This window comes from Ambystoma mexicanum, chromosome 14 (genome assembly GCF_040938575.1).
Source record: "Ambystoma mexicanum isolate Mex_15411 chromosome 14, UKY_AmexF1_1, whole genome shotgun sequence".
Taxonomy (NCBI): Eukaryota; Metazoa; Chordata; class Amphibia; order Caudata; family Ambystomatidae; genus Ambystoma; species Ambystoma mexicanum.
The window spans coordinates 301,897,496-301,911,407 of record NC_090940.1 but is presented as its reverse complement, the minus strand read 5'-3'; the positions used below and the strand labels follow the sequence as shown (position 1 = coordinate 301,911,407).

The 13,912-nt window shown below is 47.0% G+C and overlaps 1 protein-coding gene across 1 annotated transcript in view; it reads right to left on the bottom strand.

Annotated features, from left to right (window-relative positions):
* HHIPL1 (HHIP like 1) overlaps window positions 1-13,912 on the bottom strand; it is a 472,587-nt gene that overhangs the window by 383,017 nt on the left and 75,658 nt on the right. Inside the window, exon 4 of the mRNA XM_069637428.1 lies at window positions 3,427-3,755. Within this exon, the coding sequence (XP_069493529.1) occupies window positions 3,427-3,755 (329 nt within the window). The remainder of the gene's footprint in view (window positions 1-3,426; window positions 3,756-13,912) is intronic.

The window sequence follows — 13,912 nt, the reverse complement described above, 5'->3', positions numbered from 1 at the left end:
ACTGTTGTGGGATTCCTATCAATAAGGCTCTCAACACTGACTGTACCCCATCTGACATCAACTCTTATTCTTTTCAATATGCCACTATTCAACTTCTTCCGCCTACTCCTCTCACTGTTCTTGCTCTCTATCAACCCCATGGACCTTTCAAGTCCATTTTCCGAATCTGATCCTTCTCCTTGAGTCACTTCCTATCCACCTGCCCATGTCATGCTGGGGAACTTTACCCTCCCCAAGCACTCTGCAGACACATTCCTTGAACGTAACTCCCTCCTTCACACCAGCCATCTCGGAAGGAATTACGAACTGTCTCACTGCAATAACTCACTGAATGGCTCTCTGCTGTTTTATGCTGAACTTTTCATAAATGGAAGTCATCTTTCCCTCTGCTTCCAATGCCATCCTTAGCCTCCCCCCTCTTATCTCATTTCCATCTGACCTTCTTGCTCCCTACCCAACGCTCGCATTCTTGGTTTCCTCTTTGATATTGGCCTACGATTGTAAAAATGTATCACTACCACTGCCTCCGCTGCTTGTATTAATCTCTTCAACATTCAGAAAATGTGTCCTTTTCTTACTAAACACTGCAAAAACTCGGCAAACTGACTACTGCTCAAGCCCACTCCTTGGCCTTCCTCTCTACTCCTTAATCCCTCTAGAAAAAAGTCCTCCACTTTGCTACCCGCACTCTCTACAACCTACACAGATCCACCACAATTTCTACCTACTGACAATAGATGGCTCTTGTAACTAATCCAGGGATTTTGTCCCTTCTCCTCAAGGGATCCCAGTTAAATTCGATGTCTGAAGAGCAGAGACAATGCTCTTATTGGGTCCTCTCTCTTGCTCCAAGGAGGAACATAAAAAAGCAAGTTCTAAGTAGAGAGACAGCCTTAGAGCACAAAACGGAAGATACTTTTCCCCCCGACTAGCACTGCCACCGAGAACCAGTGTGGCTGATAGAGAGGAGTGGTTAGAGGGCGGTGAGGCACCAAAATACCCCATGAGGGGATGAAAACAGTACAAAAACCAGACGACCCGAGATGCCGAATAGCCATGCCGAGCTGAGCCACAAGATACGCCACCAGGGGGAAAGAGTGGTACGGAACCCAGACGGCCTAAGAGGCCAGATAGCACATGGCATGCTAAGCCACATCATGCCCCACAAGGGGCCCATAAAACACTGTTTAAAATTTGAACTTGTCTTGTTCATTCACCATTGTTCATAGACATCCTTGGGTTATTTTTGCATAATGCTTCCCATCGCTGAGGTGTCATCTCTTCCTCCAGACAGAACAACCAAGATTGCAACAACCGGTCATTTCCTTTTGAAGATACATGTAGTAAATGATATACCTTTGAAACCATATGATCTTGACCTCCTATGGATTTCATCAAGTTCAACAGATCGGATAAATCAAGCTTTACTTGTGGAATCAAAACCAGATCGCTTATATAGCCAAGGGCTGATTTCAACTGATGCTGTCTGGGGCTGTAGTCACTCGAGAGGTATTCTTGAATATATGACTTGCGAATGTCACAGAGTAAGACCATTTTAATTGGGGAAACCTGCAACCTGTAGACAAAGACCAGGGTGTTAATGGACACTGGGGTTGGGCCCGGAAGGCCCCAAGCCAAGACTTCCATAAGCGAATGCGCCTTTGATCATTACTTTTTGGTGAAGAAACCATCTGACATTTTGATTGTGTAGATAAACTTTACTTTCTTAAGAACCACATTCTTGTGTCCAGCTCTTTAGCTTTACACTTGCCCTGCCCATGACAACCAATGCCCTTTTAGAAGCACCCTTCCTTAGTCATAGATACTTACGAATCCACAGTTGGTTGAAAAAATATTCCCAGCTACTCTTTAAAGGAATGGTGTGGTCAGAAATATTATTGGCAAAAAAATGGCCAATAATAAAAGAAATATCTAGAAAAAATATTTTTTTAAAGTCCCTATGTAAAGTTTTGAGCAAATGAAGCTCAAACTTTAAAATGGGAAGCACTAGGGAGCATCCATTTTGTGACATTGTGTTTCCATGTCGCGGTGTTTCTGCCTGCAGCAGCTTTCTTTTTGGGGCTCTCGGGCTCCCCATGGACGCTGTAATGCACAAATCCCATGGGGAGCCCGAGAGCCCCAAAGTGAAAGCTGCTGCAGGCAGAAACACAACGCGGGTGTTTAGAAATGCAGCAGTGCTTCTCACTGCGGCAGCTTTTGCGTGGAGTCTCCTGGGCTCCCCGAACTCTGAGGGAGTCCAGGAGACTCAAAGCGAAAGCTGCCGCAGTGAGAAATACAACGTTTTTGGATTTGTAAATGCTGCAGTATTTTCAAATCCAAAAACGTTGTTATTCTGAATGCGGCAGCTATCGCTGGGATTCTCCTGGACTCCCTCAAGGTTGGGGGAGACCAGGAGACTCCACGCGAAAGCTGCCACTGTCAGAATAACAACATTGTTGTATTTGTGATTGCTGTGGTTTTCCCACCATGGCAATCACAAATACAACAACGTTCTATTTTTAATTGGTGCGCCTCAGCTTTTTGCCTTCATTTTATGTTTTCTGTGCTTCCCTGGGCTTGCCTGGGCTTGGGGAGCACAGTAAACGTAAAATGAAAGTGAAGGCAGTCTCCTCAGCTCTGCTCAGGCTGCACTAAGCAAAAGCTCCCAGTAGGGGGCTTTTGCTGCTTGTTTAGTGCCGCAAGGGCAGAGCTAAGGAGGCGGCCTGAAATCACAAAAATGTATGCTCCCATTTAAACACAGTGAGCTTCGTTTTCTCAAAGTGTTTACATAGGAACTTCCATTCAAAATATGTCTAAACTAAGTTTTAGACTTTTGGCAATCATTTTATAAATTATCATTTCTGAGCGCACCATTCCTTTAATGACAGACTTGCCAAAACAATGTGTGAATTTGTTAGCACCACAGCACAAAGGCCAAACATTTCTCAAACATAAATCAATACATTTTGTGCAAGCTCCCCTTACTACAAACAATCCTAGTTCCAATTAAAATAGATAAATGACTGCATACAGTTGGTTTTTGAAGAGGAATAAACATGCAACATATATATTGTGGGTATTGCATTGCATTGCATTGACAACCAAAGCATCCACAGCCAAACCATCTAAATAAACAACTAAAACAAATTATCTAATGCATTTTTTTAGATGGTAAAGGGTTTAGTTTAATAATAATGGGTTTTAAAGGTTAAAAAAAAGAAAAAAATGCATTAGATGCTTTTTTTAGATGGTATGGCATTAGATGCGTTGGCTGTCGATGGAATGACTATAAACCATGCCGTGTAGTATTACTAAAATAACATTAAAAAAACACAACCTAATACTATTTAAGTATCCTTTCTATTTATGGCATAATCATTATTACGGACTGTCTGTAAACAATAGAGTATAATTCTTAAAAAATACCTAGAGAAGAATTGGAGCAGAGCTTCTTATCGTAGCAGCTGAACCCTTCCTTTGCTCTCCACCCGTAATTCTTCCCCTTCTCTATGATGTCCACTTCTTCAAATTTATTCTGCCCTACGTCGCCACAGAAAAGACGTCCCTTTCCTTCTTTTGAAGAGCGGTCGCCTCGGTCAAAAGAGCAACGCCACATGTTTCTAACACCATACGCATATATTTCAGGCCGGGCTGACACATCATTAACAAACGGGTTGTCTGGTGGAATTCTATAAAGTGGGCCATGATTATTGTTGTCCACGTCGATCCGCAGAACCTTGCCTAACAAGGCTGACCTGTGAAGAGATGCAAGAAGCAATGTAATAACCTATAATATCAATTATTATTATCTCCTTATTCTGACATCTTTTTAAAAAATGTTTTAATTTAGGGTGCATTTAGGAGGCACTTGGCGTCCTTTTGCACAATTCAGACAAAATACAGAAACATATAAATCACAGTTGAAAAGAATCCCACTAAAATCAAACAATACATAGAAAAATATGATATCTACATTAAAATCACATAATTTAAAAGGTATAATTTGATAGTAAGCAATAAACATCAGTGGGACTAGTTCTGACATCACAAATGGACCAACCTATGTAATTCCCCATGTATGTGTGTTGGAGATTGGGCATGCTCACAATGTTACCTTGAGACCCTGTCCCTCCTTTTTCACAATTGTTCTTCACTCCTCCGACCACAATGGAATGATATATCGTAGCTAGTTTGTCCTCATCTCCAAAAACGTGTTTTCATATGCACGCGACCACTCCATAACAAAGTATCGTCTCTCGATTCAAGGATTACAAAGTCCTATTAGTCACTGGTTTGCAAGGATTTGGATCAGAGACCTTCGAAAACGTGTCTCACCATTAACGCAACCACTGTGATACAAAATAACCTTGCGCGCACGTACGATCAATCACTCCCATACCGGGTTTCTGTTTGCTAAGAAACTCACTAGTTGCTTCGATGCAAGTTCCTGCAGCAGTGGTCTCCCAGGCTCCTGGTCGTTGCCTCAGGGCTCCACCTCCTGCCCTTTAGGCACTTCTGGGACAGCTTCTGGCCCGCCGAGAATGAGCACTTTGACCAATAGAAAAAGGGACAGCCTTCCAACACAGCTCCCCTTTCAAGGCTCCTTCGGTTCCACAGAGCCTCAGCTCCCGGGCCGCTCTTCTCTGAACCATAGGTGTGCTCCACACGGGCAGCTTGCGCTGTGTCTCTTGGTCCCTCTGCTGCTGCTGCAATTGTACTGCCACTGCTCCCGTCACTGCTTCCTCTCTCTCTCTCATTAGATGGGGATTTTAATAGACCTGCAGCCCCTTAACAGGCTGCATGGGCGAGTTTACAATTAGACCTGCCTGACCATCATTAAGGGGACATGACAGACCTCTACTTCTGTCAGCAGGCCTCTTCCTCGTCCCAGTACTACTGTGGTAAAAACAACTACTACTCATTCCTCCAGATTGCCTATTTCTCGTCTCAGTACTTTTTGTAGTTTTATAGGAGGAAGTCAGGGGAGTTGGCTTATAATATCCCATAGAGACGGGGGAAGAGTTGGGTTGGCCATTAGTGGGGAAAGGGGCATACAAGAGCCCAAATGCATCCCACTAGTAGTCCTCAAAGACCTGCCACCCAGCTTATATGTAACTCCCTTTGCTTTCTTCCTGATCCAATTGGACGGAGTGTATCCCATACCCTTTTTTCGGTCAATGGGACATGGATAACAATATCCCATAACTGTCCTTGGAATAAAGGTTTCCTCCTGGTATGGAAGTGGGGAATACCGTGTCTCGCCTAAAGACACCCCTCTCCCCGAGGACCCTCCACCCATTTGATCCTCCCTCGCTTCTCCACCCCCAGGGTCGGGATCCAAGACTGATGGCCTTTCCCTGGCCACCTGTGTAGAAGACCCAAAGGGAGTGGAAGTGAGAATACCCCCAGGTTTCTCACAGTATACAGTGTGATCCCTGCACTACTTCTCTAGGCGAAGACGTCTAGCACAGAACGTGTATTTTGGGAGTCAAATGGATATCTGACTGTGTGCACACCTAAAAAAATGATATAACTGGAGTCACTCCTAGATACACCATTAAGCAGAATACTGTTGTTAATGCTGAGTTGCTCAAGACAAAAGGGAAAGGGTGAATATTTGCTACCCATTTTGCCGCTTTTAAGTTGCCCATTGAATGTGAGAAAGGTAAACTTTTACACAGTAGTGCAATAGAAACACCACTGAAGGGAATTTAATATACATATGCTTTCATTGTGCAAGGAATTCACATCCAGTTATGCAATAACCTATTTAATTTGAATTTTCTAGAACGTGGTTTGAAGGTGTGATACGTGTAACACAGTAAGGGTGTGTTATCTATTTTCAATAAAGGGAAAGGACAAAGAATCAGAAAGGCACAGATGTTGTGATTTGATTTGGGTTTTAACAAATACGAGTCTAAACGCTCATGCATTTTTCAATCAATGGTGCATGTGTGCCCATGATAAACAAACTGTACATATGGTAATGTGTGTTTACAAATGACTATTCAAGTACATGTAGCATATAAAAGAGATGCAACCAGTATATTGTACATTTTTCATTGTAGTACCATTTGATATTGGAAGTTTATAGATGTGTAACTGGTCGATATTTAAATTGTTTCAATTATTACAATTTTTTTTTCAAATAAATAGAACTTCTGTGCAACCCTGTCTGATTCTTGTCCCAAAAGGGGAAAGAGGCTGTAAGGAATCCATATTGCTACATTTGCGGTCCCAGAGTCATAAAAAGAACTTTATCAAATAAAGTAAAATTGAGCACCCCCGGTGTGGGGTGTGTGGACAGTTCCCCTGAATTAGATGTTGCCTAATTAAAACATCCTACAAAACGAGAAGAGAAAGAGAGGGAGGAGTGTCGAGAGAGAGGAGGGAAGATTGGGAGAGGAGTGAAAGTAGGTAGAAGAGAGTTGAGGGGCAGAGCTACAGAGAGAGAGAGAGAGAGAGAGAGAGAGAGAGAGAGAGAGAGAGAGAGAGAGAGCGAGAGAGAGAGAGAGGGAGGGAGCGTGGGAGACTGACTGGTGGAGAAACCCAGGTGAAATCAGTCTGCTGACCGAAGGGAGAGAGTCACTTTGAAATTGCCAACCCAAAATATTTCTCCTAGCGGACAATGCAGTGAAGTACCTAAGCTACTTGTAGGTAATGATCTCATCCAGCCTCAGGATCAGAAAGTGAAGACAGTGGCCCGAACCTCCCCACCAAAAACAAAAAGGACCTTAAAGCCTTCATATGGCTGGCCGGTTATTACTGTTGGTTGATTCCAAACTTTTCTACCATTGCCGTAGACAAGATAAAGAACAAAAAAACCTGTCTGTACTCACTAGGACCAACATAGCTTTGAGGGCCTAAAAAAGATCCTTTGCAATGAACCTGTCCTTAAGATGTCTGACTTTAACAAGGAGTTCCTCCTGCAAACCAATGTGTTCAAAGTGGGATTAGGAGCTGTCCTGTCCCAGCAGTTGCATGATGGGCAAGAACACCCGGTCTTATACAGAGGCAAGTAATTGTTCTCTCAAGAACTAAGTTATGCAACTGTGGAACTGGAAGCTCTGCCTACAGAGTGGGCCACTACCAGTTTGCTATTTGTCTAATGGGATGGATGTTCTGACTCATGACCGACTATTCACCATTGACAAGGATTTACTCGAGAAAAGACACCAACGCCAGGGTAATGAGATGGTTTTTAGATCTACAGCCTTCCTGTTTCACAATAGAGCATAGAAATCAGAAAGAGCAAGAAAATTAAGATTTCCTCAATAGTTATCCCCTAGGCCGACTGGAGGAGGGCATAAAACCAATGATGGACGATGGAGTTATGTGACGAATCCAAGGAATTTGTTGCTTCTGCCCAAGTGGGAGTCACCACCTTTGGGACTAAAGAGGTGAGCCCACTAAGCTTAACACTCCCAAAGGATAGAGCCATTCGCTAGGGGTGAAATCCCCCTTAGAGGACAGCCAATCCTGACATAAGGATATGCATTATCCTCCCTTGTCCCAGGAATCTAATAGTGTTTTGGTTATATGGGAGTTAACTTGTATAATGACTTACCACTTCCTACACCCAACATCTGGTTTGGTTTCTGACCCTTTCCAGGCATCATCCTCAACTTGAAATGGAGAATGGGGGATAAGCCTACCCCCGCGTTGCATGGATAATAAAGACCAAATCAGTGTTAGACCTGAGGAGAAGAGAAGTCCATGGATGAGGTGCAATCTCTTCGTGGTCGGTGTGGCAGAGAGAAGCGAGCACACGTCCGGCATGGCGGATCAACTCGCCAAATGCTCTGCAATCCTGCCAGAGCCAGTACTGGCGAAGCATAGTCCATGAGAGTCTCCAGCAGTGGAGAACGTCTGAGCAGCGAACGAGTGGCGCAATGCAGAAGCCCCGCATGAAGCCAGGGGAAAGGAAGCACCAGCTCCATCACAAATGGAACACATGGACGACGAAGCCAGAAGGGAGAAACCGTGCAAGCCTGCGTGAATGTCTGCCCAGAGGAGCACCACACAGAAACAGATGTACACATTCACTCCAGGGAGCCATGAAGAGGGTGGAAATGCCAAACCAGACCCCAAGGTGGGATAAGAGAAACCAGACCCAAAGGCTGGGTGACAGGAATCATCCCATTGCTCGTGGAGGGGGTATTGGCATCCTCTATCAATCTTCTTTCTCACTCATTTCTTCATCTTTGGTTCTCCCTACTTACTCTTCGTTGGAATTCTCTTATAATATCTTTTCAAACCCCTATCATATTGCTTTTCTTATATATTGACCTCCTTGCCCTTTTGGATCCTTTTGTGATGATATTGATCATCTTCTTTCCTATATACTTCCTACCTCCACCCCTTTAATCCTGGAGTGGTTGGCCTCCATCCTCCTGGACCGACCCTCCCAGGTCCAACTTGGGTCCTTTCCCTCCACCACCTCTCTCTCCGCCTCTCTCTCCACATGTGGTGTTCCCCAGGGCTCAAACCTTTCACCCTGGCTTTTCAATGTCTACTTGGGCCCTTTAGCCCACACGATTTCCACCTTCTCCTCTCACTTTCAGTGTTATGCAGATGACACGCCGCTCTCTTTCAGGATTCCCTCAGCCTCCTCTTGTTAAGATGAGAATCACGGGAATGCTGCGTACCTGTATTTCTGGATGGTCTCGACGGGGCAGCCAGGCTGACGGGAAGACTTGGTGACACAAGCAACCAGCCCTTCCTCCACCCTGAATGGGAACTGGGTGGAAGATGGACCGATTCCCAATGCCACAACCAGATTGCAGAGATGGCAGTTCTGCACAGCGTTGACAGAAGAAGTGGTTGGAGGGAATCCTTGAAGAGAAGTTAAGAGTCCCAAGGTGTGGAAGGCCACACCCACAGCTGGCAAAGGGTGCTGAGAAGCTGAGTCCAAAGGTGTGGGAGGCCACACCCGTAGCAGGCAATGGGTGTTGAGAAGCAGAGTCCAAAGGTGTGGGAGGCCACACCCGTAGCAGGCGATGGGTGCTGAGAAGCAGAGTCCAAAGGTGTGGGAGGCCACACCCGTAGCTGGCAATGGGTGTTGAGAAGCAGAGTCCAAAGGTGTGGGAGGCCACACCCGTAGCAGGCGATGGGTGCTGAGAAGCAGAGTCCAAAGGTGTGGGAGGCCACACCCGTAGCTGGCAATGGATGTTGAGAAGCAGAGTCCAAAGGTGTGGGAGGCCACACCCGTAGCAGGCGATGGGTGCTGAGAAGCAGAGTCCAAAGGTGTGGGAGGCCACACCCGTAGCTGGCAATGGGTGTTGAGAAGCAGAGTCCAAAGGTGTGGGAGGCCACACCCGTAGCAGGCAATGGGTGCTGAGAAGCAGAGTCCAAAGGTGTGGGAGGCCACACCCGTAGCAAGCAATGGGTGCTGAGAAGCAGAATCCAAAGGTGTGGGAGGCCACACCTGTAGCAGGCAGTGAAAGCTGGGAGGTAAAGAATCCAAAATGGCACAGGAGAACCAGGAAAATAGCCAGGCCAAGGGAAGAGAGGAAGGAGGACAGGGAACCAGGGCTAACAAGAGAGGAAACCCGGAGGGGATGAAGCTGGACCAGAGAATGAAGCCAGGAAGAACCCCGGCCACAGGAGGGAAAAAACCGGCAGTAGGGGAAGGTAAGGACTGGAGGATCAGGGAAACAAGGTAAGCGTTAACTGACAGAGCGGGAGAAGGCGAGGACACGATCCGGAACAGAACGCGTTGAAACGCGATCTGCTCCCGACCGCGTCTCTCCCTTTATGGGCCGCCGGCGCCTGCGAGGCCTGGAGCGCAAGCCCGATGGTTGCCAGGTGCCGGCGGCCCCAGAATGAGGCTTGGGCAGCAAGCTGCTCCACGCCTCGGCGACCGCCCCCACGGCGCATGCGCGGGACCGTAATCGCGGTCCCCGATGCAAGCGCCGCGGAGCTGCCGCGCCTGTCCCTGGAGCTCTCCCCCCGGCGCCTCCCCAAACGCGGAAGCGCGGGTAGAGGCGCCAGGGAGGGGGAGCGCGAACAGTGAACCCCGGTCTCCTGGTAAGCGTGACACTATACCCCCTCCTAGGAAGATCCGGAGCCCCAGGCTTCCAGGGAAACCGCCGATAGAATTCGCGCACAAGGCGCGGAGCGTGCACATGCCGAGAGGGTTCCCAAGTGCGATCACAGGCCGGGTACCCCTTCCAATCCACTAGGAAATGGAGCACCCCCCTGCGATAGCGGGCATCACAGATCTCCTGAACCTCAAATCCGGGAACCCCCTGTACTAGAACTGGGGCTGGACAAACACTGGAGCGACCATAAGGATCTACCACATAGGGTTTCAGGAGGGAAACATGAAAAACAGGATGAACGTGCCATGAACGAGGCAGCTGGAGACGAAAAGCTACAGAGGATAGACGTTTGACAATCCTAAATGGGCCAAAGTATCGGGGAGCTAACTTAACAGGTAGATTGCGGAGAGGCAGATTCCTAGAGGACAGCCAAACCCTATCACCAACCTGGAAATCGGGTTCCATCCGCCTCCCACGGTCAGCCTGAACCTTCATGCGGTCACGAGCGGCCGTCAAAGAGGCACGCGCCAATTCATGCTGTTGTTGGATTGTGGAGACCAAGGCGTCAGCGAAAGGAACCGTACTGGTTGGTACAGGGTGGAAAGGAATCAGCTTAGGATGTTGTCCCATAGAACAACAAAAGGGGCTGGTTCCGATGGACGAATGAAAAGAATTATTGTAGGAGACCTCAGCTAGGTCTAAATAGGTACTCCAATTGGTTTGTGTGGCATTAGCAAAACTACGGAGATAGGCTTCCAAGGTCTGATTAGTTCTCTCCGTGAGACCATTGGTCTGTGGATGATATCCCGAGCTTAAAGCCCTATGAATGCCGAGATGACCACAAACCTTACCCCAAAAGGAAGAGAGAAACTGAGACCCTCGATCTGAAATGATCTTCTCAGGAAGACCATGTAAACGGTAGATTTCGTGAAGAAAAGCAGTGGCCATCTGGACCGCAGTGGGAATCTTTTTAAAAGGAATGAAATGGGCATACTTTGTAAAACAGTCCACTACGACCATAATACAAGTATGTCCTGCAGAAGGGGGAAGATCGACAATAAAGTCGGTAGCAATCGAGTGCCAGGGGTATGGTGGTAATTCAGTAGGAGAGAGCAGCCCTAAAGGATGTTGTCTGGGAACCTTGGATTGGGCACAGATGGGGCAGGCCTGTACATACTTCCGAACTTCCTCAGCCCAACCAGGCCACCAAAACTGTCGTGATAGTAACTCTTGTGTAGCACGAATTCCGCGATGACCTCCAATGGGGGAATCATGAACACCATGCAGAATGCCATCGCGAATATCCCCTTTAGGGATGTATAGTCTCTTCCGAAAGAACAAGAGGCCATGACTTTCAGACATAGAGGGCCGTTGGAGCAAGACTGACCTCCAAGGATCAGACCGGGTAGCATCAGATATCGACTTTAAGAGTGGCGATACCGTCGACAGAAAACGATGAGAAGGAATCAGAGGTTGAATCTGACTGGAGGTATCTTCGTTCTTCTCTCTCTCCAAGGACCGAGACAAGGCATCTGCTCTAACATTCGAGGATCCGGAGATGTAAGTAATATGGAACACAAACGGAGAAAAGAAGAAGGCCCACCGAGCCTGTCTGGGTGTCCGACATTGTAAAGAGCGTAAATACTGTAGGTTTCGATGATCTGTACGGACCTCAACCGAAAAACGGGCTCCCAACAGATGGTGTCTCCATTCCTCGAAAGCTATCTTGATGGCCAATAGCTCCTTCTCAATAACTGCGTAGTTCCTCTCACTAGGATTTAGCTTGCGAGAGAAGTAAGCCACGGGATGTTCGATTGACGTAGCAGGATCCTTTTGTAACAGTACAGCTCCAACAGCAAAGTCCGAAGCGTCTGCTTCAACGATGAAGGGCAATTCATCCTGTGGGTGGCGTAAGATCGGGGCAGCCATAAAGGCTGATTTCAGAGCGTTAAAGGCTTGCGAAGCAGAATCATCCCACAGAAAAGTTATCTTGCTGCTTGTCAATCTCGTAAGAGGTGCTGAGATTTCAGAGAAGCGTGGAATGAATTGCCTGTAAAAATTGGCAAATCCCAAAAAGCGTTGCAGAGATCTTACGTCATGTGGTAGCTGCCATTCTTGAATTGCCTTTACCTTCTTGGAATCCATCTCAATACCGGACTGACTTATCACAAACCCTAGGAATTCGATCCTGGATTGATGGAAAGAACACTTTTCCGCCTTGACAAACAGATGATTATGGAGCAGCCGATCGAGAACCTCTCGTACATGACTTATGTGTTCCTCCTTAGATCGGGAAAAGATCAAGATGTCATCCAGATAGATCCAGACAGAGATTCCGATTATGTCCCCAAAGATATGATCCATGAGCCGTTGGAAAATCGCCGGGGCATTGCACAGACCAAAAGGCATAACCCTATATTTGAAATGCCCAAAAGGAGTCTTAAATGCCGTCTTCCATTCGTCTCCACACTTGATTCGGACCAGATGATATGCCCCTCGAAGATCTAGCTTAGTAAAAATCTGAGCCTGATGTAGGGTCTCTAAGATACTTCGAATCAGTGGTAATGGGTACCGATCCTTGATGGTGATATCGTTTAAGAGCCGGTAATCCACACAGGGTCTTAAGGAACCTTCCTTCTTCTTTACGAAAAATAGAGGAAACCCAGCGGGAGACTTGGATGGTACGATGTACCCCTTACTCAAGCAGTCCGATAAATAATCCTGTAATACTCGTCTCTCTTCCCGAGACAACGCGTATAGCCTGCCATGCGGAATCTCAACTCCCGGAGACAATTCTATGGCACAATCGAACGACCGATGAGGTGGCAGAGGTATATTACTTGGTTCGGCAAACACTTGTTCGAAGTCAGCATACTCAGGAGGGATCAGCAATGCAGAACAAAGGTGAGTCCCCTTGTCTCGGAGTTCCAGATTAGTTGAAGAAGCCTGAGTCTGGACAGGCAAGCTGCATCTCGAGGTACAAGAGGTGGAGGAGAAGGTCAAGGTATGAGTCCTCCAATTAATAACAGGATTGTGATGCTGGAGCCAAGGTAGCCCCAAGACCAACTTGTAGGTAGGTGACCTGATGACGTCCAAAGCAAGCCTCTCCACATGATCGGCGATCCTAAGTCTTAGTCCGATAGTATGCAGACGAACTGGTCCAGAGGACAAAGGAGTACCATCAATAACCTCCACAGGAAGGACTGAGTGTCTGGGCAAAAGAGGGATTTTATGAGTGCTAGCAAAATCCTCATCAATGTAATTGCCCGATGCTCCACTATCCAACAATCCAAACACTTCAAGTGTCCGGCCGGGCAGTTGAATCTGAATCTTCAAGGTTAATAAAACAGCTGGTTGCATGGGAAGAAGAATCGAGCAAAAGGCGGAAAGGTCTGAAAAAGGGGTGAGACCTGTCGTTGCCTCTCCTCCACACGACAGGTCCTCTAGTTTCCCGACTTCTTCTTTTGAGGCCGTAAAGGACACATTCCCAAATAGTGTCCGGCGGCTCCACAATACAGACATAATCGTAATGTTCTTCTCCTCCTTCTTTCTTCCTCTGATAATGGCCCTCTCACAGCACCCAACTGCATAGGTTCTGGTCCAGAGTCTGTCGAACCAAAGGCGCCGGCGGGAAGACTGGCCGTTCTGGGAGTGACTCTCTCTAGTCGACGTCTCTCGGTCTTTCGTTCGGTTAGTCTCTGGTCTATGCGAAGCACCTGGTTAATTAAGAGTTGGAGACTTTCAGGTTCAGGGATGTGGAGTAGTTCGTCCTTATATTCCTCCCTAAGCCCCCGGCGAAACAGGGTCTTTTGCGTAACTTCGGGCCATTGCGAATCCGTAGCCAGCAGGCGGAAGCGACTGATATATGT